Genomic DNA, 13,836 nt, shown 5'->3' with positions numbered 1-13,836 from the left:
TACAGTTATACATAGCTACAGATTGATACATAGTAAAAAACAAGGATAAATTATTTTGAAGCATTGTAAATTAGAGTCTTGAACTTCATTCCTTCATTGGCAGTGTACAGAATTCTGTCCTTGATCAGTGTATCTGGCTATATATAGAAGACTCTGTTACCATTACCATCTCATTAAAAGCCTCAATAAGGCAGACAGATAACAAAACGAAAAAGTTTAGAGCAAATATAATGTAAAAGCAGAAGAAAACAAATTTATAGCATGTGCTGCTGAGTAGTTTAAGGAAGATGGGGTTTAAGCAACACAGAAGTAAAAAAAAAAAACCAGAAGAATGTGCACAGCAGCAATACACAGTAAGATTTTCCCTATTTCCATTTTATTATACAGAAAAAAATAGCTTCTTAATCACACTTTCTTTTTTCATAATCACTTTCCCACAAATTTGTTACTTAATTTTGCTCACAATCATTTCACCCACTAGAGAACATTTTAGTTCAGGTTCACACCTAATAAACTCACTTTTTACTGGCTGACCACAGGGTTTTTTTTTGTATTATACTCCTAAAGTTTTGTATAACTTCCAATGGTGCTTTTATTCACTGTCCAGACACAGAAGGTGGTAACTGAAGTCAAACCCAACCAGCAAACAGAATGCAGTAGAACAGGTCATATAGCCAAAAGCATGTTGTGCAATCAATTCTGAGACTGACTTCCCCTCAGGGAAGTTGAACCCTCACTGCCAACCAGGGAAACAGCAGTAAAGGTTTCCCACTGCTATGCAAAACTTCAGGACAGGAGAAAAAATAGACTCAAAAAGGGGGAAATAATAACATAATGATGCAGCACTAACACCAAAAACCACAAATAAACTGGGGGGGAGGAAGAAAAAAAGTTTGGTCCCTAAAGACTGGTTTGACATCTTGGCCCAAAATACCTGAAGGCAAGGCTAGACTCTTTCCACTTCTTCTGGGCCTGCCTGTAACACTACCTAATGTGTAACTCAGTGAGGCTGGAAGGAAAGACTTGACATCAACAGACTACACATAGCTACCAGGTGTGAGAGGTGTGTGTTAGTCTTCTTAGTCTTTGGGGTTTTGTTTTGTTTGGGGGGTTTTTGTTTGTTTTGTTGGGGTTTTCTTCTTGGTTTTGGGGCTTTTTTTTTTGGCTGGTTGATTGGTTTTTGGTTTGTTTTTTGGTGGTTTGTTGGTCTTTTTAAATTGATCTGTTTTATTCTGACATCAGAAACATCTACTTCTCTGTATTAATCATGTGAGGAGGACTTAGAAGAAAAGCAAGCTATTTTCTACAAATAAATTGCTCTCTCTGATTCTCTAAGAGCCTCTTAACTACCACTAAGTTTTTTTTCCTCTACTTTTTGTTTACAGGATAGGCTTTTACTAAGAAAAAAAGTACTGCTGCATTTTCACCTTTGCATATGTGCTCTCACACCCCAGTTTGCTAAAGCTGTACTTACAATGCATCACCAGGAAGATTTGGCATCCTTCCCTGAAGTTCACTTCTCCCCTTTCCCAGACTAGCCAAAATTCTGCTGCAGAGATTGTTCTATTTTTCCTCATACCTAGATGCATACAAGGATTTAGTGTTATCTGCTCCATTGCCCTTATTCTGTTTTAGGGTTGTTCACTGTTGGCCACTATTTCCAACGTGGTGTTTGAAGCATATTGAGGGGATAAAATTCCTCCCTAGGCACAGCACTGTCCTGGCTCTGGCCCCACTCAGCGGGAGGGCCACGACACAACATTGTGTTATTGCATAGCACCTCACACCACGGCCAGGGCAGGGAAATGGGACTCGCTCTAATTCCCCAGAAGGGTATTCCTTTCCACTTGGGAAAACATGGCTGCAGGAGGGTTCAGTACGGTCAGGCTCTGAGGTGAGAATTTTTGCATGTGACTCATTCTCTTTTTTTGTACACATTTGTTATTACTATTGTTGCCATCACTGTTCGTTTTCTTATCCCATTGCTGTTTCCATTAAATTGTTCTTATCTTAAGCTGTGATTTTTGCCTCTTGTTCCTCCAATTCTCCTCTTCATCCACCCACGGAGGTGGCAGGAATGAGGGGGAAGGTGGAGGCAAGCAGTATGGTTTGGAAGGTCTCAGTGGAGAACTAAACTGAGGAGTACCACTCCTAAATCACAACAGCCATATATATATATATATATATATATATGTTAAGCTTACCTTCTATCTTTGAGAATATTACATCTTCCTCATAAATAACAAGCTTTGTGAACATAGTCTCAACAGCAATTCTGTATGTTGTTAATATATAATATTACATTATGTCAGGCATATTTGAATTCCATTAAACTATGGGCTCAGTACTTAGTAGTGGTCAGAATAAATTTATTTCTAGGACATGACCATCCTCCAAATGTTGTGTGAAGTTCTGACCTCTCCGTTAAATTAGAGCTATTAGAAAGGGGCAGTGAAGAAGATCCAAAGGATGGGATAGCTACAAGGTTGGATCAAGCAAATAAGAAGACATCAACCTGAAAAAGACATAACTGAGGAGAAGATAAAGTAAGTAGCAATGGAAATATAATTTTCAACATCTGTTCTAATAGCAGTGACAGCACCACGTAATTCATGTGTTAATCCCTGTTAGTTTCTACATGCGTATGGCCACTGCGTGATAGGCTTATCAGAGTATGTGTATTTGGCACAACAATCCTAGTTTCAGGTCACCCTGTCCTAGTTTCATATCAAACCTTTTCCTATCAACAGCAGTTTCACTTCAATAAGCTAATAACACCCCCTAAAAATTTTGTATCAGCAGAAATATTTTCTGCAGTTATGACTGTAGATGAAAACTAAAAAACACAAAAAAGAGCTTAAGCATTTATGCCACACGGGTAAGTGACAAGGAGATCCACGTGTCAGCCCATGCTATCACATGGGCCAGTGTTAACCTAAGTAAGACTGGCACTTATATCTGTTCTCAGCAGTATTTATACCTGGATTTAGGTTCAAAATAAAAAAAATAAGGTGGTGCTTTACATAAAACATAGCTAAGCTGTGAGAGCCTGCAAGGGATGGTTTGGGTACTAAAGAATTGCGTTTGTGAGAAAAGCTCAGTTCAAGAAAAATACACTGATAAAGACTAAAATTAAAACCCACCACTTAGACAAGAGGGGCCATCAGCTAGACAAAAACTGCTCTACAAGTACTGTGGTGCCTATCTCTTACCCTGTTATTATTCTTCCTTAAGCACTGACTTTTAACCCCTGCCAGAGACAGGATGCTAAGCCAGGTAGATTTGTGGTTTGACTCAGTACAGCTGTTCTCATGTTTCAGATATATATCATGATATACTCTTTCAGAATAATATTTCTGTTTAATCCAAGCACATGAAAAGCTTTCACTTTAAAATGTTGGTAACGAAGAATATTCTCAAAGCAGAAAACAAGACTACAGCCCAACATCAATTTGGGTAAAATCCTATCTGCCTTCTTTGGCTGACTTGAGAGAACAAATCAAAACTAAAATGAATAAATGAAATATTATTAAATCTGTATAAAAATTGTCTATTTAGTTCCTAAAGATTTTATAGACATATTATACTGAATTATTTTATTTTAAATTTCAGACTCATCTTTCCACTTATATGCCATCACAATTCCTCTGTTTTCATTCCTCCACTTGACACTATTCATACCATTTGTCTGGGAGAGGGACATACACATACTAACACTACACCAAGCTGTCAAGTTGGGAACAACTTCCTCAGCAGCATCTGCTGACAAAGCCAATGTGCTTTAAGCACTTCAGGAGAGCTGCAGAAGGAAGCCAACAAAATTACATAATATCAGAAAGAAGGAAAGAATGGATTATTAGTACTATAATTCATCTTCTTCCAAAGCATCAGGCTCATGTGCTAAATAAATCTTTGGCAGGAAGGACCAGTGAGCCCACTCAAGGACTGTTAGTAGGGTTGACAAACAAGTCCTTGAAGAGCTGACCGTGGTATTTCTGAGATATTGAAATGATAATTATTTGTTTTCAAACATATAAGAGAACACAGAACTACTTGGTTACTAAAACTCTACATACACATTGCTGTGTATTTCCATCCCTCGGAAAGCCTAATGCCTGAACTAACGCTATAACATCATTACAGGCTGTTCAACTACAACAATATCAAATGAATTTACATTTTGGACAATAACTACAAAGAAAAACCCAACCGAACAAACATTAGAGTTCAGGAAATCACTAGCATAATAAACTCACTGAAAAACTCACTGAAATTCACTCATTCGACTAATGACATCCCATTAACTAAGATAAAACATTTTTTTTCTTAAACTAAGAATTTTCCAGTCAGCTGGGGAAGGGAAGGAGTTGGGGGGGAGAGAAGGGGTGTTGACAATAATTTTTAAATCCTTGAAGAAGAATCTTGTTAATTAGCACAATTACCCATTTAAACATAATGTATAACAATTTCTGTTCCAGAGAGGTGGGCAAAATCAACTTCATGCATTACCATTAAAAAAAGTAGAAGAAATCATGGTTTCATACTATCAGATATGCTGTGTTTAGCTGCATTAGTACTATGAAACACGGGCAAAATGTCTGTAGCCTAACTACAATCCAAGAGAAAAAAAGTAAATTATAACTAGTTACTGACAATTTTATTTCATTTCCTTGCATTCTATCAATTAGCTGAGCCTCATGCTTGTCCTTGTGATCACAGCAAGTCATGCTACCTCATGCTTTGATCTGTATGGCATCATTTGGGGGTGAAAATACTTCTTACAGCTCAATGGCAATGAGCTCTTTAATGCACATATTGCTAACTTGGAAAATATGCTGTATGTAACTTAGGAAAGTGATATGTCAAACTGTCATAATGACTGTTCAGTCAAGTCAGTTTTATAACACACGGATGGAACGAATAGATAATAAAAACAATGCCAAAGGTGCAAAATTACTTCAAAGGCTCTTCTTCATATCAGCTGTGAACAATAGGAAGAATCCATTAAGTCAATTTCCACATATAAAGAATACAACAGGAACAGTAAGCTATTTTATTCCTCTCTTTGTATTCTTCCTTCTATTTATAAAGAGCAACAGCTAAAATAGAAACAAGTATACATGTGAAACAACATTCACATGTTGCTGGAAAAGATAACTAGCTCTTGCTCAAAAAATTATCCCCTGCTGTGGTACAAATGTCTTGATTACACTGAACTGCCTGCTCTTGCTGAAAGTTGCATTCCTCAAATAATGCCATAATATTAGTTCTATAACTACTATAAGATTTTTTGTGTTGGTATTTAAGGCACCAAAAATGGATTGTTTAGGTCTCTCTCTTTAGGCAAGGGACTCCAAATCATGGTTAAGGAGGTTTTAGCGGAGATAGAGAGTTTTACACTATGACCTGCTGGCATATTCTTCTCTTTTTCAGTGGCAATGAGATAGTAGCAAGGAGCAGAGTAGCGGCTGTAGCAGCAGCTTTTGAATTGCCAGTTTACAGGTTGTCATACTAAGGTTAAGTATTGCCAATTTTATGCTAACACCATATGTCAAATTGTAAACTGTCTCTACACTGAACTCACAATATAAGCAACTAAGCTCCTTCAGCTGAAACAGGAATCTCTATAGCTACCAAGAAGAATGCAAGCTCATTCAGGACTCAGATTCCCATAGACAGATCAAAGTACATCGAGATGTAAACACCAATGAGGTCATTTGTTTGCAAACCATTTTTACTGCAAATAAGGTTTAATCATCTAATTTCAGGAAGTGCCTTGAAAAAACTGCAGTCTGACAACAGTACAAAACCCCACCTCCTACTGAGCTTGCCCTTCACTTAAACAAAAAACAGTCAAAACTGATGCAGTCCTCTCTTATCACATAAACAGCCCCCAATTCTGAAAAAAATTATGGAGACCCCTGGGATGACAGGATGACAGGCAGCATCCCTTCAAGGCAGGGCTTTGGTACAGGCCATCCAAGCCTCCCCATGCATGGCCATCTAATTATTTAGCATGTTAAAATACACTACCCTCAAAGAATTCACAATTTCATAATACCCATTTGTTCTCCATAACACTGCCACTGAAAATCTGTAGGATTGCAAAGAAAACAGCTACCAGGAAGCATAACAGGCATAGTACATATATAATTACTATATATATATATATATGTATTTGGTTTACAATGCTACATCATCACAATTTCTGTATTTTCCTCATATGAGACACTGAGAGACAGGTCACATACATGCTTTCAGATCATGTTAAGAAAAGCAAGATTGCTGCACAGCATCAGTTTTAAGATCATGGTGATTACCCAACAGAGAACTATCCACAACCTTCCAAATAAGGTGATTCTAAAAAGACAAATTGCTATCAACTAAATATTAAAGAAACCTAAGAGTCCAGGTGACAGGAGTTTCTGATTACTCATTTCAGTTAATGTTCATTTGCTTAGTCCATTATAGTATCAAGGAATTTCCCACATAAGAAGTATACGAGGCTAGCTTTCTTTCCCAACATCATCCAATTTCCATATGCTTTCAACAGAAGGCATATTCACCACTGTGTAAGAGCTTCAATGGCTTTCTAAACCTCAGTTAAGTACTTAATGTGAGTGGTAATGTGAATAGCAGTACAGTGCAGCTTTATAGCATTGCTGTCCTGAGAGCCAAGGGACTGAGCAAGCCTAGTGAAATAAGCAGACTTTTTCTGTTAACTTACTAGCCTCTGAATGAGGGGGAAAGACTACAATTACTTTAGAAATTCCACATAGTTAGACATTTCTCTACATCATATATGTGCAACTTATGTTTCCATTTTCATTAGTTGAAAAAAAGAAGATAAAGACTATTTCTTAATCCTTTGTTTTTTCCTCAATGCATAGTCTTGATTTTTTAAAAAATCTGCAATTCTATATTTTATTACATAAACTGTAAAATGTTGATGTACATGGCAACTTTTGCAGATTGCATAAATTCACGTCTGTGCTCATTTGTACTACAAGCTTACATTCTGCAGCTATGCAGCTTTTAATTTATCCACATTATTTCCCCAATTCATTTGAACTAGAGATACACTGTTGTCATTTTGCTAATGTTGCTAAGATACCAGGCTTATAAATTCTTCCAGTCCCACAAACTTAAACCACACTATATTTTTTAAATAGGTGATCCTGATTTTGGCAGGGTTCACCTGCTAAAGCACAGAGCTAGACCTGAGGCCTCTGCATTCACATCATGCTCTAGAGAGCTGCAGGGCTGAGAAGCATGAAATCTTCCAGTTACTGGGGGGGTCCTGCCCTTCCTCAGGAGGTGAGAAATGTTCCATGCTGTCCATGTTGAATCCATCTGTACTTGGACTTAATGGAACAAAAATAGGGCTAAAGAATAAGAGTATTTAAATAATAGTAATAATAATGCTAAGCAAAAATTACAAAATGCAAGAATTACATGCAAGAAAGCCCTTGCTTTGTCTTGTCAATGAGATTTGCTGTATTAAAAAACACAGAAGAAAAAACCCCTATCTCATTTGGACACCTAAGGAATGAGAAACACAGATGTTCACCTCCTGAATGGAAGTTTATGTGTAACATTTTTCTAAGTATGTTCTTACCACCCAAAAAAGTAAACTAATATCAGATTCTGATCTACCAGTAAGATATTTATTATGATTTGCTGTACAATAAAACATTTTCCTTGTATGGAGACACATAAATCACCATTCACTTAAAGAAAATAATAGGGCTTATTGCTGCCTCTTCCAAGGAGTCCAGAACTGGGGCAAGCAGGGAAGTCATTAGCAAAAAATTCAAGTTCCAGGAAAGAAAATACATTCATATTTATGTACCAACCCACATTCTGTTACTTCAGGGTTAGAACAACATGGGAGCTGCTGGCACGTGCAGCAATTAGCACTGATTTTGACAATGCAAACAAAACAACCACCTCATCTGTTTGGACTCAATTTATGGATCTGATTTCACAACAAGTAAAGGGCAGAACAGTGGCTCTGAAACTATTTATTTTACTGTAAACTCATTTCTCCTTCATGCTTGAAGTGATGGAAATTATTTTTATGAGCAATAACTGGAATAGCTTCAGAATAGTTTTCAGTATAGGTTGTAAATATTATGATAGACAAGCAAGGTACTCACTTTATTAGAAGTGCCAGATACTTAGAATAAAGAATTATATACAGAAGCTAGCTGTTCACCTAATAATTTCCCAGCTCTTAAGCACTGGACTTTAGCATGCTGGTGTTCTCCAAGTAATGTGCCAGAAGGAATATGTAGATTGAAGGTGTGCTGGCTTGTGATAACTGTATTGGTATAGAAGTTAAACCACTGCACATTCAAGATATCTAATTAGAAAGAAGGAATACAAGAGAGAAGGATGCTTATAATGATATGGCACAACCATCTAGTACAGTGCCAATATCCAACTGCTAAGTGCAGCAAAGGCAAAATATATGGAAAAGACAGTGCAGGGAAGGAAAACAACTAAATGCTAATGGGAAAAAAGGAAAAGGCAGTAAAAAAGTAAAAAATACAGGAAGCAGAGGTTGATTTTAAACAAAGTGAGAGGAAGTGACCGGAGTCTATATTTTACCAAGTTTAGTATCTTTAACAGGAATTACTTTCTTTCCCTCCTTCAGTTCACCTCTTTGACTATTGCTAAATGAATGTTAATACTTTCACTGCCTGAACTGTTTTCTTAAACTAAAAAACAAGAGCTCCCCAGTTCTTTCTTCTTTGTATTACTTTGGTGCTTTTATAGTGTTCACTGTTGAAAGTTTTTTTACAACTTTTTATCTAGTCAAAAACTCAGCTCACATTGTGCTTTCTGTTGCTTCTAACACTCCTACTTTTGGCTTTTGCCTATGCTTTACAGAGGTGAAGCTGAATGAATCAGAAGAGATTTATCTCTAGAAGTAATGATTAAAATAGCCTGTTAGTTTTTGCATCAAAGAAACATTGGAGACATGGAGACTTCCAAAATCCCACTGCAGAGAAGAAAGACCAGGTACCTGCAGAATAGCCATTCTTTTACCTGAGAGCAAGTTTTCATTTGTCACAGCATGTTAATATCTGCCCTTTATGAGAAGTCATCCCACACAATGTAATTGTTAGGCAAGCAGACAGAAGAATGTTCAACCCCTTTCAGGTTGAAAGCCTCTCTCTGAAGGACAGATTAGCTTAACAGAAAAGGGTCAGATTTGCTCATATAAGAGCAAAAAAAAATAAAACCAACAAAAAAAACCCCACCACGACACATAAAAACACAACCCAGAGAAACTTTTAAGCTGAGATTAACTTACCAATGGATGCATCACCATCCAACAGATTGTCATCTTCAGAGGTCTGAAAATCCATAATTACACCTGCTCCATCTAAAAGCTCCTCATCGCTGCTTGCACTAGTTATACTGTTGTAACTGTTTCGATAGTAGCCTCTATGAAACAGCTGCTCAGACTCCATTTAGCTGCTTTAGAACCTGTATATATACACAAAAAAAAGTTATTTCCTATTTGAATAGTCAAAAAACACTAAGAAATTTATATCAAAATAAAACAAGAGTATTTCATGTTTTGGGGAAAACTTTTTATGGTGACAGTACTACTACAAGTTACAAAAAGGTAGCAGCAATACAGAACAAATATAACCAAACAGAAGAACAGAGAGTAAAGCAGGATATCTTACCTGTTATGACTAGAGAGAGCAAAGAAAGCAATGAGCACTTGGGCATAGCTTATAGTGGAAAATCTAATTAAATAGAGTGCAGACAGGACGTACATTGGTAAGGGAGAACAGTGAACAAACAGCTACATTAACAGCAGAAAAAGCATGTAAGGCTGTGCAGTTTTCTGCAGTCTAGTACCACAGGCACTTTTCTGCTCTCCAACGTCAGACATCCTGCTTCTCTTTCAAGCTCTACAATTAAAAGGTCAAGCACAGAAGCGAGTCAGCTGAGGGAACCACTTCCAGTGCAGAGACATGTCTATGGAAAAGACAAAATAGGCCAGTAAAAACCCAGATTTACAAGACATTTGCTGACAGCTGATCCAAGTAATCAGTAAGTCTCCAGGATGTGCTCTGTTATCCCACAAAAACACTTTTCTGTATCTCAAAGGAAAAACAAAAAAGGCAGCTAAGGCTTGTTATTTTCCCAGAAGGGTGGTAGAGTGAAAACTTTAAAGTACTCTTCCAGATTACAAATTTGCTTTAAATAGTTCAAAATCAAAAACAACTAAAAAACCCCAACAACAAAGAACCCCACAAATACAATCAACACAAAAAAACCCACAAACCAATAAAAAACCAGAATGATTGATCTTAACAAAAGAGCTCTTTTTCAAACTAAGAATCCTGATTACTTAAAAAAATCAGTGTAAAATTCAATTTTTCTGTTCAGTACTAACTACTAAGCTAAAAGGCAGTGATCTGTCCACTAACTCTCATACATTTTCCAACAAAGCCTACTAGAGTACAGCACTTAGTGAGAACACTATGCACCCATGAAGCAAAAAGAGATGTAATGAAAATTATCAACACAAGCTTTACACATAAGAATACAGGAGGGAAAAGTGGTGACAGGAACAAAAGAGTAATTTGCTGAAAAATACTGAAAATAATACAGAATTTTAAATGGTTTAACTGTTGAGAACTTTCAAAAGTAACTATTTGTTATAAAATAGTCAGACTATATACATATAATCTTATTTTTAAGTATCCTTATAGTATATTTAAGTATACTTATTTAAGTATTTTATCCATATTTCAAGAACAGAAAAATAAAATGACAGAGACACTTCCCACACCCATTCTTAAATTAAAATTTTAACTTGTATCCATATATGTATGGGAGTCTATGCCAGAACACCTGCCCAAAAGATGAAAGCAGAATTAAGCTTTCATCACTAAATTCTAAACCTCCCATATTAAATTATTTTAAAATCCTGCATATGTTTTAGTTATTAAATAAACCTGCCATTCAGAAAGAAATTTTAACCTTAGAAATTACAAGAATTTTACAATAGTTCTAAAACAAAGGCCATGTTTCGGCAACTCTTTCTCTTAGTCTCACCAGCGTGAAAATTACATTTCCATTTTTACCACAGACTCATCATATCTAGCTTTCATTTATTTATTCTGTCTGCAACATGAAAATATTTAAGCAGGATGAGACCATCACTCATCTTCCAAACTCTGGGTTTGGAAAATGGGTGAATGAGTTGTGAGGAATTTCTCACTGTGTTTTTTAGACCACTAGCAGATTATTTCTTAGCAAAAAGGCACCAAAAAATCTTAACACTTCAAGTTAAGCTCCAACCACAAAAATTCTTAAGAATACTCAGTTATTCACTTGAAATTTAGGGAATGGTTATGCTAACCTTTACAGAAACACACAGGCAGATCATTCTTTGTAGCACTCAAAAAACCCCATCAAAACCTTTTTTTCTTTACTGTGATGCACTGAGACAGCTTGCCCAGAGAAACTGTAGATGCCCCTTTCCAGGAAGTGCATAAGACCAGGTTGGATGGGCTTTGAGCAGCCTGTCTAGTAGAAGGTGTCCCTGCCCATGGCAGGAGGGCTCCAACTGGATAATCTTTAAAGTCCATTTCAACCCAAACCTTTATTTGATCCTTAGGAAAGGATCTTGGTTAATTTTTAGGTCATCTTTGGAAAAACAAAGTTAGGAAGAAACACTGCCAGTTAACTGAAGCTATTTGAGTTTTAATAACAACAAAAAAAAAAATTGAGTTTATGTAGTAGATTCCCAGTGCCTTGAAATAGAAGACAAATATCCATAGGTAAAGCTTAGATTAGTTTCACTCACAGCTGCTTCCAAAATAAAACCAACATGCATGGAGGAAAGAGACCTACTCAAATATGAACAGAACACAGATAACCACAGGAAAAGATAATACTTGTAAAGCACAGTCTTAGCTTTAAAACTGCAACAAAACCTCTCAGTATTCATATTTATGTTCTACTGAATCTTAACAATCTTAGTTAAAAACAATATAACAACAGCCTGAAAAGTTTCTTCAGTTTAATGACAAATACCAGGAGAGAATATCATCACTATAGACCTGATCTTCACAAAAGCAGAACCTATAATAAATACTCATTTTGATACTTCTTTTTATCTCCTTAGCTTTAAAAAAAAAAAAAAAAAAAAAAAAGAAGCCAACAAAACACCAACTAAAACCTGAGAGTCAAATTACCAGATGAATACCAAACTCGTGCTCCTGGTCATATGATGACAAACATTAAGGGCATTGACTTTAGTTGGTATAAATTATTCAAAACCACTGCATCTACACTCCCTAAAATGTCATAACCAGAAAGATTATGGCTACCCATATTGTGACAGCTGAAGAATTGCACCCACTGGCACAAAGATATCAGCCTACCTGATGGAAGGCATTGCTTCTTTCACACCCAGTCACTAATGGGAGTACTTTTTAATGGCATTTCACATTTACCAAGTTACTAATGTGAATACTTTAATAGCATTCAACCAAACTGGCTGGATTAGCTGAAAACTCCAGCTTAAGCTCACTAAACTAACCCCATTTATGGACACATAAGAAAAAACTGCTATCAGAGTTGAAGAGTAGTCTCCCGCACAGGTCTAGTAAGTAACAAGCAGCTCCATGAGTGGTAAAGTCTTGGAGGGGTTTTCAGCCAACAGTTTAAAAAGAAGGAGAGAAAAGAAAAGCTAACCACATAACCCTTAGCATGAACCTGAACTCAGTATGAAAGCAAGTATGACTCAAAAGCTTCAGCTTCACAGGCAGGTAGGTACTGGTCCTTAGTCAAATCACAGTAAACAACTGTGTCCATGGCTGCTAAAATATATGAAAGATACAGTACTAATTTCTAAACCAATGGGTCAGTACCTACAGGTGTAAATATTCAGTCCAAGAAAGAAAAGATAAAGAGTTCCCTCGACAAAAAAAATAAAAATCTCTGGTGTCCCTTCTGTGATCGTATTCAGATGAGAAATAACATTGCAACTCGTTAAGACAAATGAAAGGTAAAACGCATCCTCTCTTTTGAAGGGCAGGAACTATGACTGCAGTTTCCATTGTAGACAATGTAACATGTGTTTGTTGAATCTTAGGTAATTTTCTGTTTGATGAAAAGACACTACAGCAGTGTCTCTTTACAGTTTTTAAAGGCTTTTGCTCCTTTTTAATGTGGACTTGTGTTGAAGTCATCTGAGGGTTATACAATGGAGCAGAGCTTTTACACATCACCAGAAATCTCATTAATCATACTACTTTTCTTCAACTTACCAGAAAAATGTACTGAGCAGTCCCTAACTATGTGCACAGATTCCTAAACTCAGGGTTACACCTGAGTTGAGAATCTTTCAGACAATTTCGTTCAAGTTCAATATAGTTCAGGATTGTCAAATTGGAATGTGAAAAAGCACCACTATCCTCAGCTTTACTCCAAACATCTTCTCAATAACAGCAGCAACCACCGATTTTTAAGGTCTGTATTAAAATTTCTTTAGAGACACAATAAAGCCTTGAGATCAAGGAAAAAATCCTATAGAGCTCTCTAAAACACAGCACAGGCACAGGACCACTACTTGTGAAATCTTGTGGGGACCCCTGGTGGTTCTTGGTCTTTACTCTCCCTACTAACACATTTCCAGCTTCAAAGGAGTGAGAAAGACACCAGGTAAACAGGAACATATCCCTTGTACTCTGTCAGAAGTGACAACCCTTTGGTCACCAGAAACAAAAAAGGCTGGGCACTCCTCTTGGTTTGTGCAACTGTTGAATCCCAGAAGATAAGGGGCTAATGTGTTAT

The 13,836-nt window shown here is 36.7% G+C and overlaps 1 protein-coding gene across 3 annotated transcripts in view; it reads right to left on the bottom strand.

The window, feature by feature from the left end:
• CLCN3 (chloride voltage-gated channel 3) overlaps positions 1–13,836 on the bottom strand; it is a 60,314-nt gene that overhangs the window by 40,529 nt on the left and 5,949 nt on the right. For 2 of the 3 annotated variants that reach the window (XM_036382621.2, XM_036382618.2), the window contains exon 2: positions 9,323–9,498. In XM_036382621.2, the coding sequence (XP_036238514.1) occupies positions 9,323–9,482 (160 nt within the window). In that variant the 5' untranslated portion in view covers positions 9,483–9,498. Of the gene's footprint in view, positions 1–9,322; positions 9,499–9,704; positions 9,801–13,836 lie in introns of those variants that run through there. The other variant, XM_036382617.1, reaches the window with a different exon arrangement.

The sequence above is a fragment of the Molothrus ater genome, chromosome 4 (assembly GCF_012460135.2).
Source record: "Molothrus ater isolate BHLD 08-10-18 breed brown headed cowbird chromosome 4, BPBGC_Mater_1.1, whole genome shotgun sequence".
Classification (NCBI taxonomy): Eukaryota; Metazoa; Chordata; class Aves; order Passeriformes; family Icteridae; genus Molothrus; species Molothrus ater.
This window is presented reverse-complemented; position numbering and strand designations above follow the sequence as displayed.